The sequence below is a fragment of the Aureococcus anophagefferens genome (genome assembly GCF_000186865.1).
Source record: "Aureococcus anophagefferens unplaced genomic scaffold AURANscaffold_1, whole genome shotgun sequence".
NCBI lineage: Eukaryota > Pelagophyceae > Pelagomonadales > Pelagomonadaceae > Aureococcus > Aureococcus anophagefferens.
Window position 1 is genome coordinate 2,361,170 of NW_008705561.1, and position 20,783 is coordinate 2,381,952.

The window sequence follows — 20,783 nt, forward strand, 5'->3', positions numbered from 1 at the left end:
GGCAGCATGCGGTCCGCGACGTGCGACTCCAACGCGTCGAGCTCCGCGACGGTGTTGTCCGCGTTCGTCGACATGGCGTGGAGGACGCGCGTCGTCACGGCGTACTCCAGGGACGCGGACCGCTCGGGCAGGTAGGCGTGGATGCGCAGCTCGCCGCGCGCCTCCTCGTAGACCGTGATCGTCACGAAGTAGCCCGAGATGCGCCGCGTCTCGCGCAGCAGGCGGTTGAGCTTCCGGCGGCACATGAGCCGCGGCGGCGTCACCTTCTGCTGGACGCGGACCCGGGGCTTGACGATGCGGTGCAGCACCGTGTCCGCCTTCGCCGGGTCCGCCTTCGACGTCAGCGCCTGCGCCGTGCCCCGGTTGACGACGAGGAGCTGCACGAGGCGGCTGTACATCTCCGCGAGGGACCGCGGCGGCATCTTCGCCGCGTGGGCGCGGTGCTCGATGGAGTTGGGCGCCAGCAGCTTGTCGACGTCGCGCTCGTGCACCGACTCCACCAGCGCCGTCGACGTCGACGAATCGTACGCGCTGAAGAAGACGCGGCCGCAGTCGTGGTAGACGTTGACGTTGTAGATCGCGTCCGGCGGGATCGTGCCGTCGTCGAGGGCGATGCGCGTCGTCGCGAGCTTCGCCGCCGCGCGGAAGGACCGGCAGTCCTCGAGCACGGCCTCCAGCAAGCGCGCGAAGGCCGCGCGCTGCCCGCGGTTCGCGGCCTCCGATTCCTCCTCGGCCGCGGAGTGGCCGTCGGACACGGTGATGACGTGGCCCACGAGGTCCGGCGGGTCCCGCCGGCTCACGACGGGCGCCGCGCCGCCGTGCTTCGCGAGGTAGTCGCCGGCGGAGATGATGGCCTGCATCCAGCGGAGGAGCGGGCCGAGCGCGGCCTCCGTCGTGCCGCGGCCGGGCGGCGGCGTCGCGTACGTGTCCTCGTCCGTCGTCGGGTCCGTGGTGAGGGACGCGCCCTCGTAGGTGATGACGTCGCCGCGGGGCCAGTCCGGCGAGTTGACGTACTCCTTCAACACGAAGAGCGTCTGCGGCGGCAGCGTCGCGGGGTCGAAGTCGCGGAGTTTGGCGACGAGCTCCACGGGCCGCACGAGCAGGCGCCGCGCCGCGAGCCAGGACACGGCCGTGACCGTCTTGTCCGGGCCGCGGAACTTCTTGGAGCGCGTCAATAGTACGATGGCCGCCTCCATCGCGAGCGCGTGGCCCGAGCTCGGCGGCCGGTCGAGCACGGCCCACTCGGCCATGTTCTCCAGCGCCTCCGTCGTCGTCAGGGACACGAGCTGCTCCGCCGCGTCCTGGAGGTCCTTCTTCAGGGACGCGTCGGCCATCTCCTGGAGGTCGAGCACGCCGACGCCGTAGTGCTCCGGCGGCGCGGGCGCCGACGGCCCGCGGCGGTTCCGCGGGTCGCCGAGCACGAGGACGACGTGGGGCGTCGGGTAGAGCGCGGCCTTGCAGAACGCCAGCGCGTCGATGAACATGATGCGCGCGTCGTGGCTCAGGCCCGCGTCGACCTCCGCGAGGACCGACTTGCCGAGGCTCAGCGGCGCCTGGAAGGCCGCCGGGTCGATGCCCTGGGGCAGCTTCGACGCCACGCGCACGAACAGGCCGCTCAGCTCCATGGTCAGCCGGTCGCAGATCTTGCGCTTGGCGATCTCCGGCAGGTCGCGCGCGACCAAGACCAGCAGCGGCCGCGGCCGCGGCTTCGGGCTCTCCTCCCAGGGCTCCTTGGCGCCCGTGCGCGGCTCCACCAGATCCTCCTCGCCCTCGACGAACTTCTTCTGCTCCACGATGACGCCCTTCTCCGCCGCGAGCGCCTGGCTCGCGGCCTCGGCGCGCCGCGTCGCCTCCTTGCGCCGCTCCGCCTCGAGCATCGGTAGGAACGCGCTCGGCACGAAGCGCCCCTTGAGCAGGAGCTCCTCGACGGCGCAGTACTCGTCCTCGCGCACGTCCTCGGCGAGCTCCTCGTCCGTGGGCTTGAGCGCCGCGCTCGGCCGCGCCTCCTGCGCGCGCTCGTCGTCCTCGACCTTGCGGATCTCGCTCTCGAGCTCGGCGACGACGCGGTCCAGCGCCTCCTGGGCGTTGGCGTAGCGGTCCCGCGCGTCGGCCAGCGCGACGTCGATGAGCTCCAGCGCGCGCGTGTCCTCGTCGGAGAGGCGCGCGAGGTCGTTGCCGCGCGTTCCATCCAAAGCGGACGGGACGATGGCCGCGAGGCGCCGCACGTGGGCCTCGCCGCCGCGCTCGCGGAACCAGGCCTTGTTCATCTCCGCCGTCAATCTTTCCGCCGCGCGCGACTCGCCGCACGCGACGGCCCGGTACTTGACCTCCGGCGGCAGCTCGACGACGACGGTCTTGCGCCGCTTCGCGGCCATGGACGCGTTGCGCCGCGCCGCGGCGAGGCGCGCCCGCGCCTCGCGCTCGGCCACCCGCGCCTCCGCGGCGACGTCGCGGAGCTTGGGCAGCCGGCTCAGCACGGCCGTCGACCCGCGGCGCCGCGCGTCCGTCGCGGCCTCGTCCAGGTCCGCGTCCGCGGCCTCGACGGCGCGCTTCGCGCGCTGGCAGGCCTCGACCTTCTCCTGCGTCTCCTCGGCGACGCGCACGACGTCGCGCATCGTGTGCGCGGCCTCGGCCGCGTCCTGCGCGTTGAGCTCGTCGTCGCTCAGCGCGAGGCGCCCCCGCGCGACGTTGAGGCACAGGTGCTCCACGGGGAACTTCTTGCCCTCGGCCTTCTTCTTCCGGAGCGCGCCCTGGCAGTGCTCGACGTCGTGGAGGTCGACGATGCGCACGGCCTGGAGCTGGCGCCGCCGCGCCGCGCCGACGCGGCGCCGCACGAGCCAGTTCGGCGTCATCTCGTCGCCGCCGAGGTCCTCGAAGAAGTCGGACTGGAGCGTGTAGACGCGCTTCAGCGAAATGACAAAGTCGAGGAGCTGCATGCAGGCCTTGGAGCCCGCGGGCACGCGCGCCATCGCGTCGACGGTCATCGTCGGGTCCGATCCGTAGGCCTCGAAGAGCTCGAGGGACGCGCGGGGCAGCGTCAGCAGGCGCGGCGGCACGGACGCCGGGCCCGCGGCCAGAGACCGCAGGCGCCGCAGCAGCCAGTGGCCGCGCCGGAGCACCTTGACCGCGCCCGTCCACGACAGGTCCGCGCGCTCCACGCCCATGGTGTGCTTCACGCCGATGGGCGAATACTCCGTCACGACGGCGCCGCCGCTGTCCGCCGGGTCGAAGTCCTTGCCCTGGTGGCCCATGGCGCCGCCGCCGTCGTCGCTGAGCAGGAGCATGATGATGCGGACCAAACCCAACACCGCCGCGGGCGGGAAGGCCAGGCGGTGGTCCACCTGGGCGTCCTGGATCGCCGTCGCGAGCTCCCGCAAATCCTGGGCGAAGAGCTTGCGCACGCCCACGGCCTCCGCGGCCTGGAGCGCCTTGACGCGCAGGTCGCGGCGCCGGCGGACGCGCCGCCGCGCGTGGTAGGACCGCACCATGGTCTGGAGCTTCACCGTCGCCGAGTACTGGTTCGACGCCAACAGCTTCTTCGCGAAGAAGGCCCGCGCCATGGTGCCCCGCGAGATGCGCTGGATGTTCACGGCCGCGCGCTTCATGACGCGCTCGCGCCGCGCGAAGACGCGCGCGAGGCGCCCGCGGCAGCCCGCCTCGATGATCGTCGACGCGCGCGTGTAGATGCGCCGCAGGCGCAGCGCGTAGAGGCGCGCGAGCTTGCCGCGGACCATGCGCGTGAGCTGCGTCGCCGAGTTGTCCTCCAAGGTCTGCGCGACGCGCTCGTCCTCCGGGTGCACCGCGCCGGCCTCGAGCAAGCGCCGCTGGCGCTCGAGCTCGGCGGCGCGCCGCCGGTCCTCGCCCGCGCGCTCGCTGCGCTTGAGGGCGAGGCGCTCGGCCTCGCGGAGCTTGGCCTCGCGGCGCCGCGCCGCGTGCGCCTGCTCCAATTCGATCGCGCGGACCTCCGCGCGCGCGACGTCGTCGCGGATCTTCCGCGCGCGGTCCCTCGCCTCGCGCCGCGCCGCGGCGCCGCGCTCGGCGCGCTGGATGTCCTCCGCGGAGCGGTGCTTCTGCTTCTTCGCGCGGTCCTCGGCCTCGGCTTCCAAACGCTCCGCGTCCGCTTCTAGTAATTCGACCTCCTGCATGTCGGCGGCCATCTCCGCGCGGATGGCCGCCGACTCCTTCTCGAGGCGGTTCGCCTCGCGCTTCAGCCGCCCGATGTCCGCGTCGAGCGCGGCGCCCTTGGACCGCTTCGTCGGCGCGCGGCGCCGGCCCATCGTCACCGCGGTCTGCAGCGGCCCCAAAATGCCGCCGTTGCGCATGGCCCGCGCCTTGCCGCCGGTCTCGCGGTCGAAGGGCGCGTTCGCGTCCTGGCCCTCGCCGCTCATGGCGTACTTGCCCCGCGCGGCGAAGCGCGCGCCGGCCTCCGCGAGGTCCTCGGACTCGTCGGGCGGCGCGTGGCCGCTGCCCGAGAGCTCGGCGAAAGGCGCGATGCCCGGCGGCGCGTGGGCGCCCTGGGACAGCGGGCGGCCCCGGTCCACGTTGAGCTGCTTCTGGAACGTCTCGCGCTCCGCGAGGAGCGCCGGCACGAGGCGCCCCTCGGCGTCGCGCTCCATGCGGCCGCCGAGGTCCTCCTCGGCGAGGAGCGCGAGCTCCGCGGCGCGGACCCGCGCGAGGTCGCCCTCGCCGACGACGGGCCGCAGCGGCCCGTCGCCGCGGCGCTTCTTGCCCGCGGACGACTTCGGCGTCCCGCCCTCGAGCGCCGCGGGGCCGTCGCTGTGCCGCTGGCCCGTGTCCTCGCGGAGCGACGGGATGAGGGCCGGGTCGTTGATGACCGCCGTCTTGTAGGGCCCCTTGCGCACCTTGCGGTCCTGCGGGATCACCGCGCCGTCGCCGTCGTCGCCGCTGCCCGCGAGCTCGTCGTCGTCGTCGCTGTCCGGGCCGCCGACGTGCGTCAGGTTCGACGTGCCGCCGGCGATGGCGAGGGCCCGGTGGTCCAGGGGGAGCGGCAGGAGGAAGGGGTTCCGCTTGAGCGTGAAGCCCGCCCAGCGGCGGATCGCGCCGAGCATGTCCAAATCGTCGAGGTCGCTGGGGATTTTTAATAAGTAGTTCACCTGGCAGGAACAGGGTGATTCAACGTCGCTTCAGGGTGGGCGTTTCGCGCAGAAAACGCATCCGCGCTTCGAGAGCGCTCCGAGAGCCGATCGCTCGTCCAAAAATCAGCCGAAACGAGTGGAAAACGGCCGAGATCGAAGCCTTTGAAGTTGGGAATGTCGCGCCCGTTTCCTGCCCCGAGGTTCACCCCATTCCAGAGGAAGGGCGGCTTCGCGCCGTCCTCGCCGCCCTCGCCGGCGACCGCGAGGCGCCACTTGTCGACCGTCTCGACGACCTCGACCGTCGACATGCGGATGAGGTCCCAGAGGTCCGAGAGGCCCGACGGCGCCGACTTCGTGTTCCCCGACGACAGCCAGTCGTTGATGACCTTCTCGAGGCGCTTGAGGTAGCCCTCGCGCAGGAGGATGGCCTTGAGCACCTCGAGCTCCTGCTCGGGGCTCAGCGACTGCTCCGCCTGCCACGCGGAGATCTCCTCGCGGCTCGACGCGCCGCCCTCGCGCGAGCCCGGCGCCGAGCGGCTCGCGCCGCCGTCGGCGGACCCGAGCCGCGACGTCGCCGCGGACCCGAGGGGCCGGAGGCCCGCGGACCCCGGGAGCTCGGGCTCGGTCCGCGGCGGCGGCGCGCCGTAGGTGATGCCGCCGCTCATCGTCGAAAGCGTAAACGCGGACCTACCAAGTGCGACGGGGTCGGATTTCTTCACATCTTCAGGCGAAATTCACGCGAAAAAAACACTCCTGTCGCTCGACGCTGACGCCGACCGCGGCGGCTCGAGCGACGGCATGTCGTCGCGGCCCCGCCGGCTCTGGTCCCGCCGCGCGGGCGTCGCCGGCGACCCGAGCCGCGAGCCCGCGCCCGCCGGCACGGGGTCGAGGCGCCGCGGCCGCCGGTCCGCGGCCCCGGCGCCGCGGTAGGTCGCGCTCTGGGACCGCGCCGGCGCGCTCGAGGAGAACTTCTCCTGCTGCTGGAGCCGCTTGAGCTGCTGCGCCTTCTGGCGGAACTTGCGCGTGTGCGTCAGCGGGCAGTACTTGTCCTTCGTCGCATCGTACTCCGGGATCGCCGCGCCCGTCGTCGAGAAGTCGTTGCCGTAGGACCGCTCGCGGTCCATGGCGGAACCGCACGGACGCTGCCCGCCTTTACCGCCCCCAACGCGTTCAAGACTGGGGCGCGAGGCCGATCTACGGTCGGAACCGGGAGGGGCGAAGCGCCGGGGCGCGCGCCCACCGACGCTGCCCGCCTCTACCGCCTCCAACGCGTTCAAGACTGGGCGCGCGTCTGGATACGGTTGTGAAACATGTTTTGTTGAAGTAATGTTGAAGCGCACAAAAACTTGGAGTATGAGCTTGTCGTGACCGTATGACTATGCGCATCCCGTAAAGATGACCGCCGGTGCCTTCGTGCTGGGCATCGTGCTCGCGACGGCGGCAGCGGCGGCGCTCGCCATGTCCATGGTCGTGCAGCGCTACGCGCTGGCCTCCGGCGAGTCGCACGTGCCGCTCTTCGGCGTGCCGTGCAGAGCCAACGTCGTCTGGTTCTTGGGTCTTGTGGGCTACGGCGCGGCCAATGGCCTGTACGTCGCGTCGCTGCAGTACGGGCCCCTCGCGCTCATGGCGTCGGTCTTCACGCTGCTCCTCGTGTTCAACTGCGTCTTCGCGCGGTGCCTCCTCGGCGAGGCGCTCACGCCGCCGAAGGTCGCGGGCTGCGTCGTCATCCTCGGCGGCGTCTGCCTCGTCGTCGTCGGCTCGCCGAAGGACGTCGACGTGGACCTCTCCGCGAGCGACGTCGCGCGCCTCGTGGCGAAGCCGCTCGGCGCCGCGTACCTCGCCTGCCTCGTCGGTTCCGTCGCCGCGTCCGTCGCGGCGATCGTTTCCTACGAGCGGCGGTACCCCCTCGGCGCCAAGGACGGCGCGCCGCCGCCGCCGCCCCGGCTCGACCGGCTCATGGGCGTCGTCTACCCGGGCTCGCTGGGCCTCGACGAGGCCGTCGCGCACCTGTCCATGAAGGCGGCCGTGTGCCTGCTCGGCAACGGCAACTGGGCCGCGGCGCTCACCTGGATCTTCTCCGCGGCGTGGATCGGCGCGTCTTTGGCGACGCTCTGGTGGCTGCGCACGGTCTTCGCCAGCGTCCTGTGGCCGTGACGAGTTCCGAGAGATTCGGGGCGGGAAAAGAAATCGTTACCGTCGTGCTTGGTAGGTCTTCGCGCGCTACGAGACGACGCTCGCGCTGCCGATCGAGTACGGCAGCGTCTGCGTCGCGAACGTGCTCTCCGGGCTGGTCTTCTACGGGGAGCGGCGCTTCATGTCGCCGCTCCAGCTCGCCCTCGTGCTCGCCGGCGTCGCCGTCGTGCTCGTCGGCATCGGCGTCGGGCGCGTCGAGCACCCGCCGCCGTCGCGAATCGTGCAACAACAGTGATGTTATACTAAAAAAAAGGAAGCGGACGAGCGGTCGCGACGACCATAGAAGATCAGTCCGCCTCCCTGCCGAGCTCGCCCGTGGGCTTGAAGAAGGTCATGCGCAGCGGCCGGCCCGACGCCTTGATGAGGGCCGTGGCCTTGTCGAAGTCGTCGTTGGCCGCGTTGTTGTCGTAGTCGCGGCGCGCGCGGTCGTCCATGAGGATGTCGTAGGCCGAGTGGAGCTGGATGAAGTCGTCGACGGCGCCGCCGGGCCGGTCCGGGTGCTTCTGGAGCGACTCGCGCTTGTAGCTCTTGCGGACCTCGACGGACGACGCCTGCTTGTGGATGCCGAGCACCGCGTAGGGGTCGTCGCCCGCGTCCGACGAGATGCGGACGTCGTTGACGCTGTAGAGCCGCGAGTTCACGAGCACGCCGGCGCGGTCCGCGCGGCCGCCCGGCGCGACGGAGCGCACGACGACGACGTTGTGGCCCGAGATCGTGCGCATGATCAGCGCCATGCCCATGGGGCCCGCCTCGCCGATGACGACGCCGTAGACCGTCCGCGGGTCCGGCGGCGGCCGCGCGCCGACGTCCCGCGGCGACGACCCGCCCGCCGTCTGCGCGCCCCAGGACCGCCGCGGCGCGTCCCTCAAATCGCCGTCGCCGCTGCCGCCGAGCAGGCCCGCGAGGCGCCGCGCCTCCGCGGCCGCCAGCGCCTCCGCGCGCTTCACGTCGTCCTCGTCGTCGAGAAAGATGACCTCGATGTTGTAGGTGCCCGGCTCCGCGTCCTCGAAGCTCGCGTCGCGCTCGACGACGTCCGTCGCGTCGGGGTTCGCGCACGCGTCGAGCGCGGACCGCGCGGCGCCCGCCGTCGCCCGCGCGGCGCCGTAGGCCCGCTTCGACCGCTCGCGCGTCGCCGCGTACGCGCGCTTCGCCGTGTCCCGCGCGCGGTCCCGCGCGCGGTCGAAGTCGTTCCTCGGCTGGTCCGGCCCCGGGGGCTCCTCGACGTCGATGGTCACGTGGTCGAAGTCCGCCTCGGGCGGCGCGGCGAGCGCGGGCGGCGGCAGCGGCGCCGGCTCCGGCGCGCCGCGCTCGTCGTCGCTGTCGTCGATGGCGTTGAGCGCCGGCGGCAGGTCGAACGCGGGCGGCGGCGGCGGCGGCTCCGGGGGCTCCGGCTCCGGCGGCGCCTCGGGCTCCGGCTCCGGAGCGTCGTCGAGCGCGGCGACGTCGGCGGCCATCTTGTCCATCGGCGACCGCGGCTCCTCCGCCGCCGCCGGCGGCGGCGGCGGCGCCTCGGGCGCGGGCGCGGGTTCCGCCGCGGCCTCCTCCTCCGGCGCGGGCGCGGGCGCCGCGGGGGGCAGGTCGAAGTCCTTGAGGCTGCCGCGCCTTACGGGCGTCGGCGGGTCGCCCGACGCCTTGGCGATGGCGAGCGTGATGGGCCGCGCCGCGTGGGCCCGGATGGCGTCGAGCGGCAGGCCCCGCACGAGCACGTCGCCGACGCCGACGATGCGGTCGCCCGCCGCGACGCCGCCGCGCGCGGCCTCGCCGCCGGGCCGGACGGCCGCGACGGACCCGTCGGGCTTGAAGGCGACGCCGAGCTGCTCCTCGGAGATGGTCACGAGCGTGACGTTCTCCTCGGGCGCGTGGGGCGCCGGCCGCCGGAGCGTGATCGCGATGGGCCGATGCGCGTGGGCCTGGACGGCCGCGAGCGCCGTCGCGTCGGAATTCGCGGGCGTGGCCCCCACGCACGTGACGACGTCGCCGACCCGGATGCCCTTGCGCTCCGCCTCGCCGCCGGGCATGACGCCGCGCACGGCGCCGTCGGGCCCGAAGGCGAGGCCCAGCACCGCGCCCTCGATTCGGACGCCGACGTGCACGAACGCGCCGTTGGGACGCGTCAAAGCCACGACCAGCGGCCGCTCCGCGCGGCTCGACGCGGCGGCGATGATGCGCGCGTCGGAGCCGCCGCAGGGCTCGTCGGCGACGCAGGTCACGCGGTCGCCGCGCGCGACGCCCTTGGCCTCGGCCTCGCCGCCGGGCATGACGGACGCGACCGCGCCGTCGCGCGAAAAGGCGAGGCCGAGCCGCGGGCCCTCGAACTCGACGAAGACGTGGACCCAGTCCGTGTCGCGCACCGTGCGCGACAGGGAGAGCACGATGGGCCGCTCGGCGTGGGCCTTGACGGCGTCCGCGACGGCCCGCGGGCTCCCGCAGGGCTCGCCCGCGACGGCTTCCACGCGGTCGCCCGGCTTCACGCCCTTGGCCTCGGCCTCGCCGCCGGGCGCGACGCCCTTGACGGAGCCGTCGTCGTGGAAGGCGATGCCCAGCGTCGCCCCGAGGAAGGGCACGTCGCACGCGACGACGTAGCGCGACCTGGGCAGCAAAAGTGTCCGAAATTCCCAACTTCAAAGGCTCCTATCTCGGTCGTTTTCCGCTCGTTTCGGCTGATTCTTGGACGAGCAATCATCTCTCGGAGCGCTCTCGAAGCGTGGGTGCTGTTCTCGAAACGCGCGCGCGCGGAACACTCACGTTGAAGCAACGTTGAATCACCCTTTTGCTGCCCTGAGCGCGACATGCGGATGCCCAACGCGCTCCCCAAATCCGCGACCTGCGGCTCCGGCGGCGGCGCCGCGTCGTCCCGCGTCCAGTCCGGCGGCCGCCCGAAGCCCACGGGCGCGCGCGGGGGCTCGTGCAACCGCCGCGACGCCGCGTCGCCGTAGACCGTGCGCACCTCGACGCCGTCGTCGCTGTCGTCGTCGCCGCGCGGCAGGAACGCGTCGCCGTCGTCGCCGCGCGGCGCCGCCGGCGCCGGCGGCCGCGGCGGCGCGTTCGTGCGGAACGTGCGCTTCGCGCGGAGCCAGGCGCAGAGGCCGTTCTCGTCCGCGTAGCGGCACCAGTAGACCGCCGCGGCGACGGCCGCGACGCCCGCGACGACGATGACGACGGCGACGACGATGGTCAGGAGCATCGCGCCGTCGACGGCCGCGAGGCGCCGGCGCGGCGGCGCGGTCGCCAGGCGGCGGCGCGGCGGTGTCCGCGCGCCCCGGAGCGACGGGAGGGCCGCCGCGTCCTGTGGCGGCGCCTCAGAGGGCGGCGGCGCCGCGAGGGCTGCCGCCGCGGGAGTCGCCGACGCGGCGGCGCCCCAGGCCAGCAAAAACCACCATGGGAGGCGGCGCCACCCCATCATCGAGGCGCGGCGTCGCGACGGCCTCGCGCACCGCGCATGCTCCTACTCCAGCAGAGCTCCCACGCCATGACTGCATTGGAGCTGCCCATTGAAGCTTATGTTTCCTACAGATGTAGATGTTGATACAGGCAAAGCGCAAAACATGGTGGCGGCGAAGAACTTGCTCGCGCTGCTCGCTCTCCTCGCGTCGACCGCCGCTTTCTCCGGCCCCGCCGCCGTGCGGTGTCGGCAGCCGCGCGCGCTGCGCTTGCGAAGCGCCGCGGCCGACGACCTCGAAACGCTGTGGCGCGCCCACTCGAAGCCGTTGCTGCGCGCGCGCCCGCGGCGTCCGGCGACGCGCGCGCGACCACGACGGGCACGCGCGTACGAGACGCGACCGGGCGCTGCGCGACGCGCGCGCGCGGCATGCGATCGCGAACGTTTCGCCGTGCGCAGGTCGGCTCCGGCGGCGTCAAGCCCTCGCACAAAAACTCGCTCCTCGAGCTGCTCGGCGCGCACGGCCACGTCTGCGTCAAGATCAACGGCGCACGGGACGCCGACGCCGTCGCCAAGGCCGCGGGCGAGCTCGCGGGCGACGGCGCGGTCATCCTCCTCACAAAGTCCAACTCCGTCCTCTACGGGAAGCCGCAACCCTAGGAGGCCTAACGTCGCCCCTCGCTCGCTTTACCTCGTCGCCTCGGCGCGCTTCTCGCTCGCTTTACCTCGTCGCCTCGGCGCGCTTCTCGCGCAGCCAGGCGCGCGTCTCCCTGCTCGGCGCGGGGAAGCTCGGCGGCGCGAGCGGGTCCACGTCCCGCGTCCTGAGCGCGTCCGGGTCGAGGAGCGCCGCGTCGCCCTGGTCGAAGAAGGACGGGCCGAAGCTGTCGAGGGGCGACTCGATGAAGCCGAGCTTGCGCCGCCGGTTGCGCAGCACGACGATCTTGTCGAAGCCGCAGCGCCGCCGCAGCCTCTCGAGCCGCTGGGCGTTCGCGCCGAGGTCCTGGGCGCCGCCGCGGCGCGCGGCGCGGAACTGGACCGTCGCGTCGTTCTCCGTGAAGTAGAATTCCAAATCGTCGACGGCGCCGCCGCTCCGCGCGACGCAGCGCACGTAGCGGTCGCTCGCAAAAACGTCGGACACGTCGGCGTCGAGGTCCAGCGCGCGCGCGAGCTTGCGCGCCGCCGCGGTCCAGTCGGCGTCGTCGTAGGACCACGGCTCCGCGAAGGCCCGGCCGCCGCGCGCGGCGTCGTCCTGGCTCGAGACGCAGCTCGCGGTCTCCGGGCAGGGGTCGAGCAGGCCCTGGGTGACGCCCAGCGCCCGGCACGCCGTCGGCAGGCAGAAGGATGCGGTGGCGATGCCGGCGACGGCGCGACGCGTGCGCAGCGCTACGGCATCACTCGTATGCAGCAGCAACGCGTGCAAGGCGATGAGCTGACGCAGTAAGCCCATCGCGCCGCATGCGAAGGGTTTTCTAAAACACGACTTTATTTTCAGGATCGACGAGCTACGCGACGTGGTGTCAATCGGCGCGCGGCCGCCAGACCCCGCCGAGCGGTGCGCGAGCTGCGCAAAGACTCCGAGCATGGTCGCGACGCGCGGGCGCGGCCCAGAACGACCTTACGTCCCCGGATCGACCCCTGCGCTCGGCGGAGCGGTGCCGCTAGCTCGTCGATCCTGAAATAAAGTCGTATTTTACAAAACCCTACTAAGCATTAAAGTCAACGTGAGCAAGTTGCAGTGCACATCATGCGCCCTCCGGCGAGCGCCTGGGACTTGAGCATTCCGGCGCTGGTCGTTTTAGATTGGCACGCGCAAAAAGGCGCCCTACATGGTCGTGAAGTCGGAGAGGGGCACCTCCATCTCGACGACGACGTCCGCGTCGACGTCGCGGACCTCGAAGTTGACGTCCGTGCCCCCCTTATTGCAGCGGAACTCGACGACGCCGAAGTTGTTCGCGTGGAAGGTGCCGAACTCGTCGTGGCGGTTGTCGTTTTTGTGGTCCCAGGGCCAGCCCTCCGTGAGGCCCGACGCCGTGAAGTCGTAGAGCTTGCCGTCGTCCGTCTCCAGCACGGAGACCTCGGAGTAGTGGGCGTCGCCGGAAAGCACGACGACGTGCGAGTTCTTCTGCGCCGCCGTGAGCGCGTCGAGGAGCTTGTCGCGCTCCGTCGGGAAGTTGACCCAGGCCTCGAAGCCGTTCGCGGGCGCGGCCAACACCTGCGTCGACGACACGACGACGCGGACGCCCGCGGGCTCGGCGAGCTTCTGTTGGAACCAGGCCCACTGGGCGTCGCCGAGCATGGTGTGGCCCGGGTCCGGGTCCACCAAGATGTGGTCGCCGATGTCGTCCTCCGTCAGGCTGTGGCTGCCCTTGAAGTAGGACTTGAGCCACATCCACATGTAGTCCTTCCACTCGTGGTGGACGCCGACGCGCTTCACGGGCGTGCGGTGGCTCCGCGTGTCCAGCAGGATGACCTGGACGTCGAGCGTGTCCTCGCAGCCGTGGAGCCGGTAGTCGCGATAGACGCCGTCGACCTTCTTCCACTCGTCGTCGTCGTTGAAGCCCCGCGGCTCCAGGTCCATCTCCGTGTTGCGCCAAAAGTCCTTGAACTGGCGCATGGACTCGACCTTGTGCGCGTACTCGGCGCCCGCGTCGTCCTCGCCGTAGTCGTGGTCGTCCCACGTCGCCAAAATGGGCGCGTGGGGGTGGCCGCCGCGGATCTTGCGCACGTGGTTCTTGCCCAGCGCGTTGTAGTCGTCCATGCGGGACCAGGTGTCCACGAGGTTCCTGTGGCTGCTGAACGACGCGCGGACCCAGCGGTCCGCGGTCGTCCAGACGCGGTAGAGCTGGCGCACCCAGTCGACGCGCTCGCACTTGTGCTCGTTCCAGGGCATGCCGCAGGGCGGCGTGTCGTGGTGCATGGCGTCGCCCGCGAAGATGAACACGTCGATGAAATCCATGTTGTGGATCGACTTCATGATGCGCGCCTTCTTGTGCTGGTGCATCGACGACCCAAAGGCCACGCGAAACACGGGGTGCGACTCGCACTCCTCGTCGTCCTCGCTCGACGCACCGGCGCCCAGCGCGAGGGCGCACAGGAGCAACGCGCGAGTCCACATGGCACCCACAGCGCGTCGAAGCGAAACGCTTTGTGGCTGCCCGCTGGTTTGCGAGGGCGCTGTGATCACAAGGTCGACGCTGCAGGGGATGCTCGCCAGCAACTTTGCCACAACCCCGGAGAGCACGATGGGCCGCGCTTCTCATCAATAAAACACATCCGTGAGCCAATCAACCGACGCGCCGCCATCCATGGGCGTCAAAATCCTGGTCTCCGGCCCCGTGCGCGGCGCGCACGGTGCGCTCTTCGCCGCGGCGTCGAAGGCCCAGTCGAAGATCGGCCCCGTCGCGGCCCTCTTCTGCGTCGGCGACTTCTTCGGCGAGCGCGTCGACGAGGCGGCGGTCAACGCCCTGCCCGACGCGCCCATCCCCACCTACTTCATCACGGGCGGCGACGTCGTCGACAACGACCTCGCGGACCGCCTCGCGGCGAAGAACGTGCGCTGGCTCGGGCGGAGCGGCTGCGAGGACGTCGCGGGCCTGCGCGTGGGCTTCCTCGGCGGCGCGCTCGGCGGCGACTTCGAGGACGACGCGCCGGCGGACGGCAGCGACTCGCCGCACTACCGGCGCGAGGACCTGGAGACGCTCGCCATCGCGAGCGGCGCGTACCGCGCCGACGGCGGCATGGACGTGCTCCTCACGTCCGACACGGCCGAGGGCGCGAGCGCGTGCCTCGGGGACGGCGACGAGCGCAAAGACGCCGTCGACGCGGGCGCGTCGGCGCCGCTGGGCGCCGCGCTCGCGGAGCTCAAGTGCTCGTACCACTTCGCGGCGTCCCAGGGCGACGGCTGGAGCCTGGAGCCGTACCGCTGCGGCGCGGGCGGCTTCGCGCGACTCGCGCGGCTCCACGCGCTGCCGCGGCGCGGCCTCGCCAAGTCGCTGCGCGCCTTCGACGTGGCGCCCTTCGTCGCGGCGCACTTCGACCTGGACACGGCCGACGGCGCGCGCGACGCCGCGCTTCACACCGCGGAGCTCCGGGCGGCGACGGCGAACCCCTACGCGGTCTTCGCGGCGCGCAAGGTCGCGGGCCACCGGCCGCCGCCGGGGCTCCTGAAGCGCAAGCCCATGGCCGCCGCCGCGCTCGCGGCGGAGAAGGCCGAGGACGCGCCGGCCCCGGCGGCCGCGGCCGCGGCCGCGGACCCGCCGCCGCGGGACGAGCCGAAAGAGTTCGCGTCCTTCCCGACGGGCTTCAAGTCGCGCGGCGCCAAGCTCAAGACGGAGACCAAGATCGTCGAGGGCCCCGCGCGGCCCGTCTACGGCGCGCCGAACCGGCCCGAGGAGCCCGCGCCCTGGCAGCCCGCGGAGAAGAAGGAGAAGCGCCAGTCCATCTACGCGCCGGGCTCGAGCCTCGCGAACCCGTCGAAGAAGAAGCGGAAGCGCATGGGCGCGCCGCACGGGCCCCAGTTCTAACGGCGGCTCGCCTTTACATGTCCCGCCGGCTGGAGGTGCTAAACGTCCGCCGTGTGAACACCGCTTCAATTAGTCTTCAACATTCAATATTGTACTTCACCATGCAGCCGAAATAAAGGCGTCGGCGCCCTCGATTTGGTTTCACTTTGGGGTTCTACCGATCTCGAAAGTCTGTTCGCGCCAAAAGGCCACCATGGGCCGCTTGACCGCGGCGTGCCTCGCGGCGTCCCTGGCGCCGTCGGCCGCGAAGCAGAAGCTGCCGGCCTTCGCCTTTGACAAGAGCACGAACTGGGGCCAGCCCGACGGCCAGGTGCGCAACTGGCCCGGGCCGAACGTGGAGGCGCTGACGGCGGGCTGCGACTGGGACTACGCGCCCTACGCGCAGAAGCTCAAGCACGCGTCCATCGGCTGGTACCCGACGACGAGCCAGTGGCAGAACTTCGACGGCCACGACCTGCTGCCCGAGCTCCACCACCTCTACGCGACGCCGCGCTTCGCCAAGGGCCTCAAGACGGACGGGGAGCACGACAAGACGGACCAGCTCGCGGGGCACTGCGAGATCGACGTCGGCGACGGGTCGCGGTGGGTCTTCCAGCGCGTCGGCGTCTGGGAGAGCGACGGCGGCTACGACTGGTGGCAGTTCGGCTGGGCGGACCCGTTCGGCCTCGACGCGCTCCGGGCCGCGCACGGGCCCGTCTACGTCCTCAACCACTTCACGGGCGGCGTCGACGCGGACAGCGGCGAGGTGCTCGGATTCCCGCCGATCCACGTGCACCACGTGCACCTGTCGCCCGCGAAGACGACGCCGATGCGGCGCAAGTGGGCGGACTGCATCCGCGAGGAGTACCTGGGCCACCGCGACGCGGACCGCTGCGGCCACCAGTTCACGGTCCTCATGGAGCAGCACGGCGACTACGCCTGCCGCGAGTCCGAGGGCGGCTCGAACTGCTACCTCGAGCAGCTCCCGGACGGCTACGCCAAGGTCGCCGACGGGCCCTACGCGCTCAACGGCGAGCTCAACGACGTCCGCCCCAAGGGGTCCCCGATCCTGCGCTGGTACGCGGCGGCGTCCCGAAGAGGTCCGACGCGTGCGCGCCGATGGCGCTGAACCTACCAAGTGCGTCGGTGGCGGTTTTGCGTCGATTTTTTTGCTCGAAAATTGTCGCGGTCGCAGGACGCTGCGCTGAACTTTCCCCTTCCCACGAGGTACTACCAGGCGGCGATCCGCTACGTGCCCGTCGAGGACGCGGCGCGGCTGGGCTTCGACCTCAGGCCGCTGAGCTTCTACTACATCTGGTCGCCCGGGCGCCTCTACCTCAACGACCAGTCGACGATGGTCAACACCTTCCAGACGCCGACGACCCACGACACGTTCGTCTGGTACACGGGGCGCACGCTGAGCGCCTCGACCATGGTCCGCATGAAGATGCACGTGCACAACACGGTCTTCAGGGAGTCGTACTTCTTCGCGGGGACGCCGAAGCAGCTCGAGATGGACGGCCCCGAGTTTCTACCCAAGGCGGGCGACACGACCTACGACTGCATGCGGCCCGAGGAACACGGCTTCGCCGACAACGACGCCGTGAAGCGGCACGTCTTCGACGCGTACGAGGCCTACGACGGCCCGGAGCCCGCGCCGCGCCTCATCTGCCGCGGCTCCACGGACTACGAGGAGGTCGCCTTCGACGGCGTCGACTACCCCTTCGACCGCCGCGCGCCGACGTGGTGCGAGCCCTGGGAGATCAAGAAGGGCGACCCCTACGTCGTCCTCGGCATCAACCACGCGCTCACGCGGCCGCCGGGGCCCCACCTCCCGGACACGATCCCCGACTGGCTCCCGGGCCACCTCCACTGGTTCATCTTGTCCGACACGCACGACGACACGTCCCACTACCGCTTCTCGATGCTGACGCAGTACGAGGACGAGGGCTGGCAGTTCGGCAACGCGGACGGCACGAGCCTCACCCTCTTCAACGTCCTCACCATGGTCCTCTACGGCGGCACGCCCAACCGGGCCCAGGAGACACGCACGAGACGAGTCCTCTCCGCCCTCTTCCTCGCCGTCCTCGTCGTCCTCCTCGCCGCGCTCGCTGTGCTCGCGCTCGTCGCCAGACACACCGCGCGCCTCCTCAAGAAGATCGCCTAGGCCCCGGCGACCGACGCGCAAGACCAAGACCGGCACACCTCGCCTCGCTGCTCTGTTTTGCAAGGTTTGAGGCTAATTCATCATCAAGTTTGACCGTGACGCCGCCGCGGCGCACGGCATCGACGGCAACATTGACCCCCAGGTGGCTCTGCTGGAAGACGAGCATGGCTCCGCCTAGGTACCGGTGAGGCCCGCGCCAGGTACGCCGCGAACTCCCCTGGATAAGCCACACAGCATATGGCTCCGGCCGAGCCCGAGTACACGCCTGCCGCGGGCGATCGCGTCGTCGTCATTCCCACCGGGCAAGCGGGCCGCGTCGAACTCGTGACATCCAATCTCTGGGTGAAGGTCTTGGAAGACGGCGAGGACGCCGTCCGTAGCTACCGATACGCACAGCTCAGGCCTGAGTAGAACGCCCAGCATGGCGCCCAAGCGTCGGCGCCTCGCCGCGTTCGCCGACGACGACGAGGTTTCGCCGCCACCGCCGCGACCTCCGAGCAAAAAGGCGCTCTACCTTCCCGGCCGGGACTCGGACGGCGACGACGACGACGCGCCCGCGCCGGCGCCGACGACGGACTACATGACCTACGCGCCGGAGGAGGCGCGGCGACCGCGCGCGCCGCCGCCCGCCGAGCCGTGCGCGAAGGCGGGCGCGCGGGAGCGCGAGGCCGAGGCGCGCGGCCGCGGCCTCGAGACGCCGCTCGACGATTCGAACAAGGGGTTCCGCATGCTCCGGGCCATGGGCTACCGCGCGGGCGCGCTCGGCGGACGGGGCGGCATCGAGGCGCCCGTCGTGCCCGCGGCGCTCGCGCGGCACGGCGGCGCGCCGCGGCCCCGGGGCCTCGGCGCCGACGCGGCGCGCGATCGGGCGAGGCGCGCGGTCGCCGACGCGCGGCTCCAGGCCGCCGCGGCGCTCGAGCGCCGCGCCGCGGCCTTCCACGGCGGCGTCGCCGACCGGACCCTGCGCCGCGCCACGGAGGCCGCGGCGGGCCGCGCGCGCGGCGCCGCGCGCGACCTCGACGAGCGCGCGGGCCTCCCCCCGTCGCCCATCTGGCCCGCGGAGGTCGCCGACGTCCCGTCCCGCGCCTTCGCCGACGCGTCGGGCGCCGCCTACGCCGCGGCCCTCGGCGACGCGCCGGAGCCGCCCGGCGGCCTCGACGGCGAGCCGCCGGAGGTACAGCTACGGGCGGCCGCGGCCTACCTCCGGAGCGCCCACGGCTACTGCCTCGCCACGGGCGGCGCCGCGAGCGACATGGACCTCGAGGCCGAGCTCGCCCGCCTCGTCGACGACGGCGACCGATTAAAAAGGGTTACGACCTCCGGCCCGCGAGCCGCATCTCGATCTCCGACGGCGCGACGAGGGGGCTGTGGACCTCCCCGGGCGCGCCGTCGTCCTCGAAGCCGCCGCCCTTGGTCTCCTCGACGCAGTAGGGGTCCCGGTGCCGCGGCGCGTCGGCGAGCGACGCCGCGGCCGCGGCCGCGACCGACTCCCACCGCTCGTCGGGCCGCGACTCCTCGAGGGACCGCCGCAGCGCGCGCTCGAGCTCCTCCTCCTCGTGCTGCGACGCCGGCGCCTCGACGTCGCCGCTCGCCTGGAAGGCGGCGCGCGCCGTCCCGCGCCGCCGCTGCAGGGCGACGGCGTAGGCGACGCCGAGTACGAGGGCCACGAGGGCGGCGGCGCAGAGCGCGGCCATGTACCACGGGATGGTGCTCGCGGCCATGCCGACGATCGACGTCACGCTCAGAGCGCCCATGGTCCCGGGAACGGACGCGATGGTGGACGACGGCCTCGCCGGCGTTGGACGATGGACTCGCTGCCCTGATTCGACAGTTGTACGCTTGCCCCGATCTCGCCATAGGAATTCAACATACATACAGGGTTGATCTTCAATTGGCAGCAGGTTGATCTGGGCCGTCTCGCGGGCCTCTGTTCTGGACAGCCTTTCCCGGTGGCCAACGACCACGAGGCGCCCATGCCCGCGCACTCTAGAGCCCCGCAGCCCATATAGTACGCCCTTAATGCGCTAGATAGTCGGCGGATGGTCTGGGTTCAACATCGAAGTTGAAGTACAACAAAACCAGGTTGCAGTTCAAACATGAGCAAAAGCCGGTCTGCGTGGCTAGATTTGCGTACCACTAGTCGAGGCTGCGTCGTGACGGCGTCGGAGAGCGAAACATTGCTCGGAATTGACGCGATTCGCGCAAAAACCGATCACCCATGCCCTCTCGACGACGGCGGTCACGAGCGGTGAGCGCGTACGTGCTTTGCGTCGAGTAGATCGTCGAGTTAGTGGCGATCCATTAAACCCGAGCATGATTGTGAACCCAAAGGCGCTGCCGAATGCTTAAAAGAGCTCACTTTGGCCATGCTCGCGCGGACGAACCGTGGGCCTCGTGCGGGACTCGTTCGACGTCTCGGGCTGCCTCGAGCAGGTCCGTGCGGCGGGGCGCGGTCGCCGTCCGGCGCGCGGGCGGTCAAGCCGTCCTCACCGGTCCAGGACCCGAGCGCCTACACAATTTGAGCGGCGGCGAGCACGATCTTACACCGGAACGCTGGCAGCCCCTCAGGTCGCCGATCTCAGCCGGATGCTGCCGACCGCCGATTTCGTCGCTGGAGCGACCCGATCTCGCCACGAACGTCGAGTTAGTGGCGATCCATTAAACCCGAGCATGATTATGATGCTAGAAAGGTGTCCTGAAGAGGGCGGCCGCATCGACTGGGCTGCTGGCGCGCACGGCCGATCACTGCAACCTGCTGCCAATTGAAGATCAACCCTGTATCCTGCAGGAAGCTAGTTTACTTCCGCGTTGGGCGGACGATGTAGGTAACAGTCCGCCCCGCTACGACCATTATGGCGCTGGACCTGCCCGCGGCGAACCGGGTCTACAAGTTCCGCTGCGAGGATCCGAACGGCGAGTACGCCGCCGTCCGCGCGGGCCTCACCGGCGGCCGCGGCTGGACGCGACTCACGAAGGCCAAGGCCGGCGACGACGCCGCCGCGCCCAAGCCCGAGGCCGCGGACCTCGTCTGGACCCTGGACGAGCGGACCATCGACCACGACAAGCTCGACGACGACCAGTGCGCCAACCACTACCGCGACGTCGCCACGTTGACCACCAAAGCCGGCCTCACGCGGACCATGGACGACCTGCCCTGGCTCGCGTCGGGCGCCGACGCCGACGCGCTGCGCTTCTTCCCGCGGAGCTACACGCTCGACGACGAGGCGCACGTCGCGGCCTTCGCGGGCGACTTCCGGCGGACCGCGGCGTGCTCCGCGTTGAAGCGCTACGTCGACGCCGCGGCGCCCGTCGCGTCCGCGCGCGTCGCGCGGCTCTGCCTGGTCGCCTGCCGCGCCTGGGCGGCGGAGCTCGCGGGCGAGACGGACGAGGCGACGGCGCCGCGGCTCTCGCGCCGCGACTGGGCGGACGTGCTCGAGTACAGCTAC

General features: G+C 71.6%; 2 protein-coding genes across 2 annotated transcripts; both read left to right on the forward strand.

Annotated features, from left to right (window-relative positions):
• Positions 1 to 13,973: 13,973 nt before the first annotated feature.
• AURANDRAFT_60805 (hypothetical protein) lies at positions 13,974 to 15,191 on the forward strand (the record flags this gene model as incomplete). Its single annotated transcript, XM_009034154.1, has 1 exon — positions 13,974 to 15,191. The coding sequence occupies one exon, from the start codon at positions 13,974 to 13,976 to the stop codon at positions 15,189 to 15,191; it is 1,218 nt and encodes a 405-aa protein (XP_009032402.1).
• Positions 15,192 to 15,384: 193 nt separating this feature from the next.
• On the forward strand, positions 15,385 to 19,346 carry AURANDRAFT_60806 (hypothetical protein; the record flags this gene model as incomplete). The annotated part of the gene is made up of 4 exons (XM_009034155.1): positions 15,385 to 16,247; positions 16,398 to 17,283; positions 17,843 to 18,646; positions 19,239 to 19,346. 4 exons carry the CDS (start codon positions 15,385 to 15,387, stop codon positions 19,344 to 19,346), a joined length of 2,661 nt encoding a protein of 886 aa, XP_009032403.1.
• Positions 19,347 to 20,783: the final 1,437 nt, after the last annotated feature.